The sequence below is a fragment of the Cryptomeria japonica genome, chromosome 8, assembly GCF_030272615.1.
Source record: "Cryptomeria japonica chromosome 8, Sugi_1.0, whole genome shotgun sequence".
Taxonomy (NCBI): Eukaryota; Viridiplantae; Streptophyta; class Pinopsida; order Cupressales; family Cupressaceae; genus Cryptomeria; species Cryptomeria japonica.
In genome coordinates this window covers 329,618,616-329,633,642 of record NC_081412.1, presented here as the reverse complement: position 1 = coordinate 329,633,642, position 15,027 = coordinate 329,618,616, and the positions used below count along the sequence as shown (strand labels likewise).

The 15,027-nt window shown below is 34.1% G+C and overlaps 1 protein-coding gene across 1 annotated transcript; it reads right to left on the bottom strand.

The window, feature by feature from the left end:
* Nucleotides 1-1,162: 1,162 nt before the first annotated feature.
* LOC131061517 (hydroxymethylglutaryl-CoA synthase) lies at nucleotides 1,163-14,728 on the bottom strand. The gene is made up of 12 exons (XM_057995245.2): nucleotides 14,242-14,728; nucleotides 12,791-12,897; nucleotides 10,250-10,382; nucleotides 9,538-9,681; nucleotides 8,801-8,959; nucleotides 7,393-7,466; nucleotides 7,200-7,275; nucleotides 7,009-7,064; nucleotides 3,205-3,292; nucleotides 2,919-3,059; nucleotides 2,660-2,809; nucleotides 1,163-1,731 (listed from the first exon to the last, which is right to left on the bottom strand). The coding sequence occupies exons 1-12, from the start codon at nucleotides 14,311-14,313 to the stop codon at nucleotides 1,519-1,521; spliced, it is 1,413 nt and encodes a 470-aa protein (XP_057851228.1). The 5' UTR covers nucleotides 14,314-14,728; the 3' UTR covers nucleotides 1,163-1,518.
* Between the last annotated feature and the right edge of the window lie 299 nt (nucleotides 14,729-15,027).

Sequence of the window (15,027 nt, the reverse complement as noted above, 5' to 3'; positions counted from 1 at the left end):
TCACCTAGATGCACTGAGTGCTAAGTGGATTATTTGTTCTCATGAAATTTGGGTTCTTGTGAACCACTACTTATGAAACATGGGTCAATGAGCTTGACTCGAAAACTAGACAATTGAATCCTGATAACAATACCATAATTTAACATGCAGAAAAGATCTGCTACTTATTCAAAATGTGGGAACTCAAAAGCGATATAATGTTTGAAAATTGTTTTAAATCATGGGTGAATTATTTTAATTAAAAATAATGCAACTAAGAGAATGTCACCATTACTCATCTAGCTTCTAGCATTTCTCATTTTCCAATTAAATTTGTACTCATGTAGGTAAAACACAATTGGTCATAGGTCGTGGTGGACTTTTTTGACATTTTTCTAACCAAACTCTTGATACACATCAAATTGCAATAAATAACAACTAATTCAATGTTCGGATAATGTGTAACTAACAATTAACAAAAGACACACAAGGCATATGCAAAACAAATTTACACTTGGAGAAACTACAATTATAAATTTTATTTTCACATCAAAGTACTATATATAATAATTTGATAAAATTTACCTTTCAACTGTAGAACGACCATCCTTCTTATCCTATAATTCAACATCCAATTACATGAAATCAAGATAAAGACTAAAGTACAATCTCACTTGAAATCAAGATAAAGACTAAAGTACAATTACACAATCTAACGTAAACATGATTTACATTATCTTCATTTAGTAAGATGTGAAAGATTTTACATCAATTTTTTAAAATTACATATTGCTGTGAGCTGAACCCACATCACAGCTGCAACTTTGATTCATTATACATGCTTTATATTAATTACACCAATGATTATATCGATATTACAAAATAGCTCACAACTTTAATTTATGATACATGCTTTATATTAATTACACCAATGATTATATCGATATTACAAAATAGCTCACAACTTTAATTTATGATACATGCTTTATATTAATTACATCAATGACTATATGGATATTACAAAATAGCTTAAAATAAGTTTCTAAGACTCATCAACATTTATCTCCAATAAAACTCTAGAGTCAAACTAAATAAATATATTTGAGATTGGGTTATATATTCATCATGTTTTCTTTATTTTAAGCATATTAAAATTTAATGGACAACATATCACATACAAAAATTAACTACAAACTTTTTTTTATATTGAATTACAAAGAATAACAGCTACAATAGATAGATACTAGATACTCGGTACTAGATGAAATGAGTGGTCCATAGAAACCTAGAATGAACAGCTCACAAATAAGCGGTCCATAGAAACCTATAATGGACAGCTCACTGCTATAATTTGGCAATGGCCAAGCTTGCTATAGCATTTTCTCTTAATGCTCCAGCCTCCTTCCATTCTTAAAATTTAAAAGCAAGACGGTGAATAATTTTACAGCATTGCCACGTTTATTTTTCAAATAAATAACAGAGAGAGGGAACAATGCTTTCCAGCCGAAAAAGACTAGGACTAGCTCAGCCTTAAATGCATTACAATGTAGCAGTACCATTCCCATTCCCATTCGCAATCTTTTCCTTGTCGTCGGTGTATTGAGCATAGAATCGGCGGTACATCGAATCCACTTTGGTCAAATAAAAGGTGCGAGGCCTTAAAAATTTATGTTGAGAATAAGAAACGAAGTCCTTCGCTCCATATCGAGTCTCCATCAGCTTCAGGTTGTCCACAAAATCTTCGGGGGAAAACTAGATAAATAAACCATCACACACATTTAGTTAACACTACATACCTAACTGATCTCATCCAGACTAAATTAATAAAAATTATATATTCAATCCCAAAAAAATTAATAAATATTAAAAACTAATCTCATGCAAACTAAATCAATAAAAACAATATAGTCCATTATTATTTTGCTTTGACTCCAATTTTCTTTCTTTCCACATCTATCTATGTCTGAAACTGTATCATAATTTTAAATTCTTCGTGTATATTTTTAATTTTTCAGGATACTTCAGTGCCTAGAAGCAGGGTAATATAGTTGAGATTACTTAAAGATATTCTCTATATTGTGCTTCTCTGAAAACAGTTTGCTGTACTTTGGCATGACCTACAATACTTCTATTCATTCGAATTTTCCAACTAAATTCCTAATTTTTAATGGGCTTTGCCGAGAAATATAGTGTCTATATTATCACTCATCGTAGATAATTATTAGCATAATCTCGTCCATTGTTATTTGATTTATATATTTGACTCCAATTTTCTTTTTGTCGATATCTTTCTTTGTCTGAAACTGTATCATAATTTTAAATTTTTCCATGCATATTCTAATTATTCGTGTGATTTCTTGTGACATTACCATTGATGTCCCAGAAAGACACGAAACAAACTAACAATCCATCCTGATGTTTCATTTTCCTACTTCCTTATATCAAATAGCTGTAGCATTAAAATGGTTTTCCTTGTAGCTTCTTTTAAGTATCTAGTTCCTAGATATGAGGAAGGTAAAAACCACCAAATAATAGAAGTTCAATGAATCTGTAAAAGTGAATTTATTAATTTTATTGACATCTAATGGCCTAAAAGCAACCCTATCTTGAATGGCTTCAAGTTAGGCTTATTAACATTATAGTCATTTGAAAGATATCTAGGAAAGATGGAAGAACATACCTCATGTCGGGAATCAAGCTTGCTTTGGAGATCCATAACTTTTGCAATGTTTGCAACAGTAAAAGGGTGCTGACCTTCCCGAATTTTAAGAGAGAACATTGTTGAAGCGAGACCACTTCCATAAGAGAACATTAACACCCTTTGACCTTCCTGCAACAGTAAAAAACTGTTATTATGCTTCAAAGGATACAAAGATAAGATCCTTTTGATTATTAAAATGTGTTTCCATAGAAAAAATTTAAAACATGAATCAGATTACCAGTGACTTATGCTTGTTATGTATAATGGAGGCAAATGCTGCATAAAGAGATGCCGTATACATGTTGCCCACCAGCTTTGGTAAGAAGGTTGATAGTTGGACTTTTGCATCATACAGTGGCTTTGCAACCTGTTGAGAAACCTGAAAATACTCCAGATGATCAAGTCAACAGAAGAGAGCAGGAAAATTGCAGAAGATTTCAAAGATAAATTCTTAAAAATTAGAAAAAACCATATGATTCTTCCACATACAAAACAACCATAGAGCAAATGTGCCAGAAACAAACCTTTTCAAGTTCACGGCTATTGTAGCTCTCTTCTTCAGACAAGCTAGCATAGGGTTCTAGTTTCTCTTGTACATCCCTCCCAACAGAACTGAAAATAAATTAAAAAAATTAATTTAGTTTGTTGGTTTCCACAAAACTGAAATCATAAACCCTCACCAAACATCTTTGTTACAACCCAACACGATAGATACCACACTAGACAGCTTTGTTCTATTAGATACTGTCCCCAATTTACTGTAATCATGTTGATATATAACAAACCTTGTTGCTCAAATAAAGATGGGCAGTTTTTCATATCACTAAATAGACCCATTAGAGCTACACCATATATTCTGCCAAAAAAAACCAAGCGTACAGGATTGTGCAGGAGACAGGCCAGAAGAAAGATTTAACTATAAAATAGCCTAAATTGTTTCACCGTGCTTTCTTACTTTCCTAATTTGTTGATATGGAACTGCTTATAGCTACAAGCACATTGCCTGCATCTCTTAATTGGTGGAACAGACCATGAAAATCAGCCCAGTAAAATAATTCATGGGATGATGATTAGCTTTTAAAGCACAAGTTTGATTCAAGGTGTCTACATCCATGACACGTGCAGGAAGCACAAAATGAACTTCCAAGCAACTATTAATAATTATTAAATGAAGTGATAACCTTACAACACCTGTTTGGAGTGTATAAACTTCCTTATTGGTTACACACCTGCTCTTTTAAAAAAGTAAATTTTCAAAACACTAGAAAAAGGGAGCCACAAAATGACACTTGTACTTATGCATGTCAATCCAGTAATTGACCAGATACTCGGGCCTTATGATCCTTTCACACATAGCAATTATGCATGTCTGTGTCCATATGCATGCTTACGTACTATGGATGGGTAAGGTTAGGCTATACCGTATGCCTATACGTACACATATGTGCCTGCACATCCATACACATCACATTTCACTCAACTTTTGGTATTTTCATATTTTGCTACTTTTCCATCTTTATTTGTTTTATACTTTGTTACAGAATTGTTAGATGATCAACATGTAGCGAGTATGAGACAACAATTCATTAGATACTTTCCCTAATTTCCAAAAAGGGCCTAGAAATTGCAAGGAAACCTTTGGAATTTCCTTGATTCAGCTTTGCACTCAAAATGTGGAGTAACGCCAAAGAAAAAGAAACCATAGAACTTCAGAAGCTACACAATCAAAGAGAAAGCAGAAACACAGATTTATAGCAACACTTTCTTAACTTGGTTCAAGCAAAACACAAAAATGTGTAGAAAAGTATAGCACAATAAATCTATTGTTTCATGGGGACATGCTCCCCGCCCAAAAAAAATCCCCACATTTTCAATATGGGAATGTCTTTGGGACGTGGGGACTTGGAGAAGACATCCCACCACCTGTTGGACATTGCTGCTGCTAGGATATGTTGTTGTCATTGATGTCAACATATTCCTGTGATTTATTGCTCCGGTGATTGCAAATTGGTTTATTGGGATCATGGTTTGGCGTATGGAGTATTTCTAGTGTCATTATATCTTTCTGTATTGGTTTTGGTGATCCGGAAAGCTTAATTGATCATATCATATGATCCAATTTGCAGTTTGTTTTCTGATCAGTGCTTTGCAGAGTTCAGTATTTCCTCCGATATATTCCGATGTGATCAGATCTTGAGCTGAGTTTTTGGGAGATTGTTTGGGATGATCTTGTGTATCTTCATTTCAGATGGTTCGTGATTTGGTGCTCCGCAAGTTATCTTTCTTCGTGACGGTTGCTGCTGTTTGAGTATTCCTAAGTTTCTGATGTTGATCGATGAAGATTTGATAAGTGGTGTTGGTACAGCTGTTACTGATGATTCTAATGTGCTTGCTGGTGTTTCCTAATTGTGTCCTACTTGTTTTGATGATCCGCATTGATCGTTGTGTGAATTCTTGGTGATTTTGCTGAACCGGTGATGTTCTTCGTATTATGCGGTATTCCTGGTGGTGTAGCGTGTTGCGGTTGAATTTGGCGTGATTTCCAGTGGTGTTGCATATTTGAAGATTTGATTTAGGTCCATGTTATATCATGTATATCATTATATTGGTCCAGTGGTCAATCTTTGTATCATGCGATGTAATTTTGTAATTATGAGTTGAGGGTTTAGTCGACCTTGTTGTCAAGGTTGATGATTTGTATAAATAGGTGGTATAGTCATGTTATTTAGGTATCAAGGTTGTGTCTGCATTATCAGAGAGTGATGTATGTGCGAACAAGGGATTCATCTTTCGGTGTGGTGTATTGAGTAGAGATTGGTGTTGCAGAGAAGACATATGAGCTTAACCAGAACTGTCATCAAGCATTAGCAGATGCTATTATTGTAGTTCATTTGATTCCGGATTGTTATCCGATCATCTTGTAAGTCAATAAGACTTCCCTGAGGGTTGTAGCCTTCCAGGTTATTGTATCTTGAGTTGTAAGCTCTAGGCAGTGTGCCTGAATGCTGGTGCATTCCCCATTGTAATATTTTCACATACTACTGCAGAGTATCATCTTATTGTGGGTAGGTTCTCACCGTGGTTTTTCCTTTAACCGGGTTTTCCACGTCAAAATCTTGGTGTTGTGTGTTGTGCTATTTATTTGCTTATCTTTGTCGTTGCTGCAGTTTATCAGATTTGCATTTGTGGCTAAGTTTGTTGGTCCAGTGAAAGCTGATTCACGCCCCCCCACCCCCCTCTCAGTTTTCCTTCATTATTGTTGCCAACACCACCATCCCACCACCAATGCTCAAGGAGGAGACACTTTTAGGACACCCCCCAATTTGGGGATGGCTTGGAGGCTCCAAGATATCCCCGAGACATCCAAGAGACTCCAAGGAGTCTCCCATCTAGCCTAGGGACTTCCAAGCATCCCCATGGCAATAAACTAAAATTTCAATATTTTTCAAAATTAAAAGATGTGTTCGATTTACATATCACAAATCCTAACACTAATAGTATGTGTTCCACCCAAACCATAAGCACTCACAATATACTTATAAATAGGCATCTAACTTCTAAGCCTCATTTCAAATCACTCATTAGTGTTAGAAATTTAGAATAGTAAGGACATGGTGTTGCAAAAAAATAAGTGATAGAATTGTGAAAATGGCATCCACCATGAAGACTTGTAAGATTTTGAAGGCCTAAAATTTAAATTATGCTTGGTGGCGGGAGCTTTCCCCTTGTGAGGGGTGCTGCCCCTCAACCCCCCTAGGGACTTTGCCCTCACTACCGTTCGACCTTACTAAGGGATTTTCTCCCAAACCTCTGTCCACCAATGTTAATGTTTAAAGTAATCATTGTTAAATTTTACTTAGCATGCCAAAATTTCATTTATAATTCTTATAGTTATCCCTTACACATCTTTTTATAATTAAATTTTCAAGTTCTATATGTATTTGCACCACCAGCCGAAATTCTGCCCTAAATTTTCACTTACTTTAGCACTATTCGCTGTATTCAACCCCTTCAAATTTCAGTTTGACATAAGTAAGATAAAGCTGACATGGGAACAAATGTTAATGACAATATTCTGCACATTAAAATTTTCAATAAATGCTGTGAAAATTCACAAAAAATATGGATAGTTATACTTCTATAATTTACAACTGTCTCTCAAAAAATGAAAGTGCAAGAGTATGTCCAGAGATCAAAGATTCGCCAAAATAACTAAAGAAATTTTAACCCTCATTTATGAACAAGCTTTAGAGCCATCCACTATATTTGACCGTTACATGGGAACTCACTAATGACCATATTCAAATCTCATCATTTTAAGCACATACCTGGCATTTCTGGAAAAATCATTGAACACTAGTCGAGCAAAGCTCTTTTGCACAAGCTGCACCACATCAAAACAATCTCATAAAGTAAACGTTTGGTGATTGCATTACACTATAATAATATGTAGGAAATTAAAACACTTAATGGCTTCCGGTATGGTTGGAAGGGCAAGATCTTCTCTTAACACAAATACCTTATTGTATGGAGAGTGAAATGCAACATAATCTGCATCTAAAAGAGAAAACTGCCTTTTTTCTTCCTTTTCAAACCTGGAAAAGAACGAATAGTGCATTTAGCTCCCTTGTATGTACTTCCAGATCATATGTCCTTAATTTGAACATAAACATGTAACTTCAGCATGCGCATCTGAGAATCCAGAAACTCACTTGTTACAAAGTCGTTTGTAGCAGGAGTCAAGTGCCATTAGATAGCAATTTTGTGAAAGCTTTCCATCTACAACCTGGCTCATCAAAAATTTAAACTTGAATGTAAATCGCCAATATGATATAGGATGCAATGTATTGGATGTATTCATCATATCTTTCTCAAAAACACTATATTTAATGTCAGGAGGCATCAGGCATAAAGGATACACCTGAACAAAAAAAAGCCCTACAATCAGGTTGATTTTACAAGAGAATATAGAAATGGCAATAGTGTCAACCAACTGAATGCTTAGGAGTTGATCTGATCCTACCGTCAATTAAAACTTGCTCATCTATCTCATTCAATTTTTCAAGTTCAATGTGAGAGCTTGTAGGTTTAACTAGATAATTCAAATTATGATTCTTAACAGTAAAACTTTGGGGAATTATGGCAAATCAAACAGAAGACTACACTTTGAACCAGACTGTCTCTCTTGTCTACGACAACTTTCAAGATATCTAGGTTGCTAGATATATTAGGGCTATCATCTCAGTAAAGCATAATATGAATAAGCAACCCCATCTTCATGATCATTTTTAGAACAAAAGTTGTCTGACGGTGATGTCAGTGCCCAAGATTACCAAATGGAAACAAAAGGCATGTGGCCAAGAGTGAGAACAAACAAGACACTTTTTATTTTTAATAAACAAACAAATGAACTAATATGCATATCTAAAATCGACTGTTCACCTATTGAATGAAGCTTTGAAATAGCATATAGTTATGCTTTGGATTCTACTATATGGATTGTATGCCAACTTTTAATGACCAACTAACAATTGCTTCTGGAATTTATTTCAGTTGTCATAAACAGAAAAGAAAGGAATATACATGTTAAAGTTTGTATTTCAAAATAAGATCCCTCATACAACTTTGTTCTATGCAAATCTACATTTTTCCCAGTATGAACATATCCATCTTTCTTCACATTAAAGAAGCTAACTCGTGCAATCTAATTTAGTTTCCTTATCAAAAATTTAGATCTAGTGCTTACAGTGGCCCTTAAGAGGTTTGGCTCTTATCTTTCACTCAAATTTGACAAAGAGACAAAGTTCTCTCAGTCACTGAGACTTCAAATGAATCAACATCATTTTTATCTTACAAGAATTTGTAACTATATGATCTACATTAGTCTGAAAATGGATTAAAAATATGAAATCGAAACAGGAGTTCTAAAGAAATGCCTATAACTAATGCCCAGACAATGTAGTGATATCCTTGTTGAGAAAACCAGAATCAGAGCAGGAAATATTTTCAGTTTGAAGCTCTAATGCTGCATCCCAGCCAGGGAATAAATACAATGATGAATAGTATAAAAAATGCACGGAAAATTATAGGCTCAAAACAGCAGGAAAAGGAGGAACTAACCGGATACTCGCTAGCAAGATTGGGCTTATAGAAGTCATAAGCATGACCCATGTGGGTTCCCCTATATTTGCTTTCAAATGCAATTGGAGCATTGGGTCCTATCAACATAGCAATAGCAGCTGCTCCTCCTGTAGGCCGAGCCGATCCCTCAGCATAGACCTTGAACAAGAGAATAATGTCAGTCCATGCATGTAAATATCAATTTTGACGAAACAATCCGAGCAATGCGTATCCATATTGCATTCAAAATCTTTTCTTAAAAAAGACATTGCTGGATAAAGAACGGTCCTGAAATGAATGCAAATATTGATTATATTGAAAGTTTAATAATCATAAAATTTTAAATTTTAAGCTCATCCAATAAACAAGATAAATCAACAAAAATAGCTCGTACAATGGCACAAACAGACTTTTCATCACAAGGTCCACTCCTACACAGTTCTCTCTGATGCATTAAAAGCATATAGAATCATACTACATATATAAGCCTAAAGCCTGTACTAAGACCCGGTTGAGAAGAACAAGGGTGGCAATACTCGATTTGAAAACCCCTAAATTGTCTGAAATGTAAGGATTCAACATTCTAAATGCATTTTACAGGCTGCATAATAAATATGAGATTTTTTTGGGTTGTTAAATTATGCCTTAAATAATAAAATATGCATTGCACAAAAGCTCTCCACTGAGAAAATCATTTTTTCCCACTAAGAAAATCCAGAATAGAGAAAAGAGCATACTGCGCTATCTGTAGCTACAACAAGACCATATCGCCCATCCCAAGAACTACTTTCAACCCAGTTAACACAGTTCAATAGAGCAGCAGTTCCACCATAGCATGCGTTAGTTGAGTCCACACCTTCAATTTCAGTATTGCCACATTTCTGTGCAATTACAAAGAACAACGTACATTAGCACTAAAATATATGTTTTAAGAGGAAAAAACCACTAAATACAACTTCAAATAGATAGGAATTTCTTTAATGAGAATAAACTTTAGGGAGATGTAGAAAGTCTTGCAAGTTAAATATAATTTCAACAAAGTGAGACAGAAGTTAGGGTGTCAGTAGAACCTAGATAGGTAAATAAGAAGATTTTATAACATTTAGATCATAAATAATCTTTGCTCAAAACAGACAATCCCTAATGCACCAAGATACAATATTGAGATATCAACATACTAGATACTTCTATATAGCAATGTATAAGCATGGAGAAATGGTTTTCCTATCCTTGACCAACCCGCATTGTACAATCTAATATCGTGTCTTAAAATAATGTCATATTTTACTTATTTCAAATTATTGAAATAAAGTACTTAAAAAATAAACCCTTCTATTGAGTAGAATCCTAGATTAAAAAAAACAGAAATTAAATGTTCTTAAAGTTATCAAAATCTCAAGCTTAGAATTGTGTGCGATTCTTTCTAAAAGATAATTGAACAGAACAAACCTCAAAAATTGACATCAACCAAGTCTTTATTGACTTGCTTTTGTCGATAACAGTTTCACTGCCGACTTCTAGGCGACCAATTTGTTTAGGATCAATAGCATATTTTTCCAAAAGAGATGTTAAAACTGTCAAGCTGCAAGGCATTCAGATGAAGAATTAGCACATGAAATTCTATATGATGACTAATTGCAATATAAAACTTCTTCCATGAAATTCTAAAAATAACTAAGTGCAATGTTAAACAACTTTCATGAAATTCATTTCTGTAACCAAAGTTTGATTTGACTACCATAAACAAGAAGCAGTGAGAAACACGGCATCGAAAATCAATTATACATCTTAATATTTTCAAACATTATTTGATGACTACCATAAACAGGAGGAGCAAAAAGTATGACATCAAAAATATTAGATGTTATTAGTTTTACTTTTCTACAGTTCATAGATTAACAAATGCAGTATTTAGTACTACACATTTTTCTTGATGATGGATCACTATGTGAGTTCTGAAACATCGAATTAAAAAAATACACACAACTTAATCTTAAATTTGCATTTGTTTATCAAAAATATCTAAGTTGCCAAATCAGGTATGGGATGGGAATGGGTATGTAGATATGAAATGCTGGTATGACAAAAAAAATTTGGGAGGTTGGGTACTTTTTAGATACATTCATACAAAAAATTTATATATATATATATATAAAATAGAATTAAGTTTAGAATGTCATATACCAATACATATACTAAACAAAACTATTACAAATTTCAAATTTTGAAACATAACATACTAATTTCAATTCAGTTTTCTAGGTCTTAAGAATATCAAAAAGATCAAACTAGAATCACTAAAAATTTTGGAAAAATTTTGGCATCTAAAAACATGAACCCCGGACACACCCATAGGAGATTCGTTTCAGAATCTGATTCCAGTAAGTTTCATACCTAGAATCACCCGAAAAATCCCACGATTCAACAACTTAGAAAAATATTATCCTTTTTTATATTTTGGAACATTTACACACATCTAAATCTCTGATCAGAAGAATAGACATCATTGAATAAAAATAGAATTGGAAACAAAAGAAATTTTGAGTGAAAGAGAAAACATCTCAATGTATAATTTGTTGTCATTTCCTGGATTCGCTTAAAATCTCTTCTTATATATTCAACTCCGTTAGAACACCAATGATACTCTTTATTGTGATAGCATTTATACTCAACCAAATATAATTATTCAATTTGATACTCTTTATTGTGATAGAATTTATACTCAACCAAATATAATTATTCAATTTCCGGATTTCTCCTTATTAAAATTTTGACCAGGCATGGCTCACCTGAAAAGTTCAGGATTCAGCAAACAACCTTAAGTTCAGCCAAACCTGATAATTATGCCTCTGGCATGTGATGGAGCTATGGATATCATAGAGATGTATATCCTAATAGTGGAACATATCTTGTCGGTATCTTGAAAATAAAAAACCTTCCAACCAAACCAATCAAATAATGGATCATTAAGTGACAAGAACGCATGGGATATACAATGGAGACACCCAGGATATGGTAGTTGTGTACCTTCTAATATTCTATTGTGACTGGCTGTCCTTTCTACTCCCATTTGATCTATGTTGGCCAGTCAGACATTAAATTAATTCATTTCTTTCTTTCCCAACAAATTTTGCACATTTCTTGAAAATCTCTCGGACATAACTTCCTTGTTGCTTGAAAATAAAGAATTCAATGGCATCTAGACACAGATATTTCATGTTTTAATGCCCTTCAAATTATTGTCTTGATCCAAAACGGATCATATCAGAAAAAGAGAAAATAAGGGGAAAATGGGAAATCCAGTGTGGACAAGGGAGTAGCACTGAACCAATTGGCAGTTCAACAAGGAGGCCTCTTTGGTACATATCCGCGCCAACCAAGACATTTATCTGTTCTCTTGTTCCCCTCAAAAGGTAAAGGGGAACGTTTTCTTGCATGTTTTTTCAATTTATTCTGTACCATATTTCTGACAGAGAAAGTTAAGACTTACAAATATCAGTTCAATATATCATTGTTTTTTTTGTTTTTTTGATAATATATCATTGTTTTTACTTCTCTTTTAACACACAAAAGTTTAAAAAGTTTGGTTAAAAAAGTTTGGAGTCAAAAGGATACTCTAGTTTTCTATTTGTGGGAAACACTCATTTGTTTTAGTGTTCTTATCATAGAATACTTAGCCAATTTCACATCACTTTGTATTCCTGGTTTATGACAAAAGAAAAACACTCAACCAACAGTAAAGAGCTGAAGCGAAAGTGGTTTCATTTACCAGTAGCATGAAACAATGAGGGTGGCAAAACTCTAAACTGTCAAGAGTGCATGCATACTAAGGCAATAATACTATAAAATGATCAGAAAAATGGAATCATGTAAGTACAAGCATGCGTTAAAAATTCACATTTCCTTAGAATTCTAAAATTTCATTATAATTATATAGATTTGCTCGTAAACTAGTTGAATGAATTTGAAGGATCCGAAAGACAGACAAACCTCATAGAAATCACATCTTCCAAATCTGTGCAGAAAGTCATGCAGTCTTGTCCAAGGCCAATTGTATATTTTCCTTTACTTACTCCATCAAAAGTTTCCAGGGCATCCTACAATTAAGGAAAAAAACATGTAAACAGAATATTTTGACTATGAAAGTAATACTTCAACAGACAAAGAGAAATTCATATCCATTGTACTCTGAATCAATGCCTACAGTTAGAGAAGAATAAACCAAACGATCTCAGTTTTGAGTCTCGGGGTTAGGGTTCACCTTTGTTACGGTTTACTGTTTGACAATGAGTTGAGAAAGAAGTTAACCCTGTTTGGAAATAGGTTGTTTTGGCTAAATATAATAGAAACATTGGTTGCCCCACATAAGAATCACTTTACTTGGAGATTGAGCCATATTCATGATTTCAAAGTTGTGCTCATCTGATTAATTATCCAAATTTTAGTTGCACTCCTTGTATTGGTTGATGTTTTCCTAATTATAGGTTTTAAATATCACAACAGAAGAAATCAATACATAGATTAAAGTTTGGCATGTAGGATCTGCATTGCCTACATAGATTTGTGACCAAAGATATGCACTGATCCACAGTGCCTCCAAAGCTTCTACTCGAAAGAATCTGCTCACCACTCAAAGACCACGCCAGCTTTGGTTCTCATTGTAGCTTTAAATTCTTTACCTTCCACTTAAATGATGAAGATAGCACAATGTTCAAGAATCTCTAGAATGAATTACTGCAATGCATGCAGCAAGAATCTTGTCTCCACTCAAAGACCATGCAAGCTTTGATTCTCACAGTAGCTTTAAATTATGTATCTTCCACTTAAATAATGAAGATGGCACAATGTTGGAGAATCTCTATTGTGAGTTTAGAAAATAACAACAATATTACTGCAATGCACGTAGCAAAGGCATTCTATTAGTTTTAGCAGGAGGTGTAAGCTGAAATACTAATCAATTTGGATAGAAGCTTTGAAGAGCTTCCAATAGCTACAACATGAAAAGAATGACTGCATTCAAACTTATTTCACATTAGGTTTGCCATGTAGCGAGATCATGAATTCAAGATTACTGGTATTAGACTTAACAGGAATCCAAAAATTGACACTTAAGTGATTCTAAAATCTACTGCGATTTGCTACAGACCCACTGCGGACATTTCATATCCTCTCTCAACATCTCCCATAAGGATTCTAATGCATTTGATCATAATCTCACCATGACTCCTAGTCCACAATAATCTAATATGCTAAAATTTCACTCTAATCGCCATCCCCATATCTCTGTCCCCTTTGCTCGGTTCATACAGCAATATGCCGCTGAACTAAGCACTCGGTGGGAATCGAATCAGCGATCAGTGGGTGGGGAAAAAGCAGTTTGGACCCATAAACCCGGTACAAATATATAGCCGAATACGATAAAAATGCAGGAACGGACTTACCTGTTGAACACATGTAGTGGGAAAGTAGACCTCCATGGCTAAAATCCCAACATTCTTTGGATGGGAATCCATTTTCTTCTAGTACAGAAATTTTACAGAAAGGAAAGAAGCGTGAGATGACAGATTCTATTGCTCCTCCGTTTGCAATTGCAATTGCTTTTCTTCTTTCTACATTCGACATGTTTAAATAGGAGCTCCCTCACGTGTGTGCAGACTATTGACTATTTTGAGTTTGAATACCTACCGACTCCCTACAATGAAAAACAAGGGAAATCAAGTATATCGACTCTGATCCTAATAAAACGTTTAAAATTAATACAATGAGTGATTGTAATGTTTGGACGGGCATTTCAAAGAAGCCTCTTGTTTTTAGAACGATCAATTATTCAAAATTTAAAGAAGATTGCATAAACTAGGTATTTTGAATGAAGGTGCGTTTTGATTTCCATTCAAAATTCCTCTGCACGTTGCCCAGAAAAGTTTGCACAGCGTTGAAGATTGAGTCAAAATAATTCTATTCAACAATTTCCAAGCACGTGATAAACAAATTTCAAAGCACGTGAGATTGACAGGGCTTGAAAAATGAGTGGAAGAGCATGCGCTGCGTCTTTTATTAGAAAGAAAAATTTGCCATTTCTTTATTGAAAAACAGATTAAGATGCAAATAAAAGAGGAAAAAGATAAGCAAGGCAAAGCTATGAACATCATCATTAAAGGTTTGAAAGACTTTGGTGAGAAGGAGAGGACTGATATTTTAACTAGAGACTTCTTTAAAGATCAATTGAA

Bases quoted from the DNA above. Each gene is read 5' to 3' on its own strand.
- LOC131061517 (XM_057995245.2), bottom strand. From the start codon at position 14,313: ATGGATTCCCATCCAAAGAATGTTGGGATTTTAGCCATGGAGGTCTAC. The intron at 10,383-12,790 runs GTTTGTCTGTCT...AATGCCTTGCAG, and splicing joins GAAGATGTGATTTCTATGAG to CTTGACAGTTTTAACATCTC. The intron at 3,060-3,204 runs GTTTGTTTCTGG...GAGTATTTTCAG, and splicing joins ATAGCCGTGAACTTGAAAAG to GTTTCTCAACAGGTTGCAAA.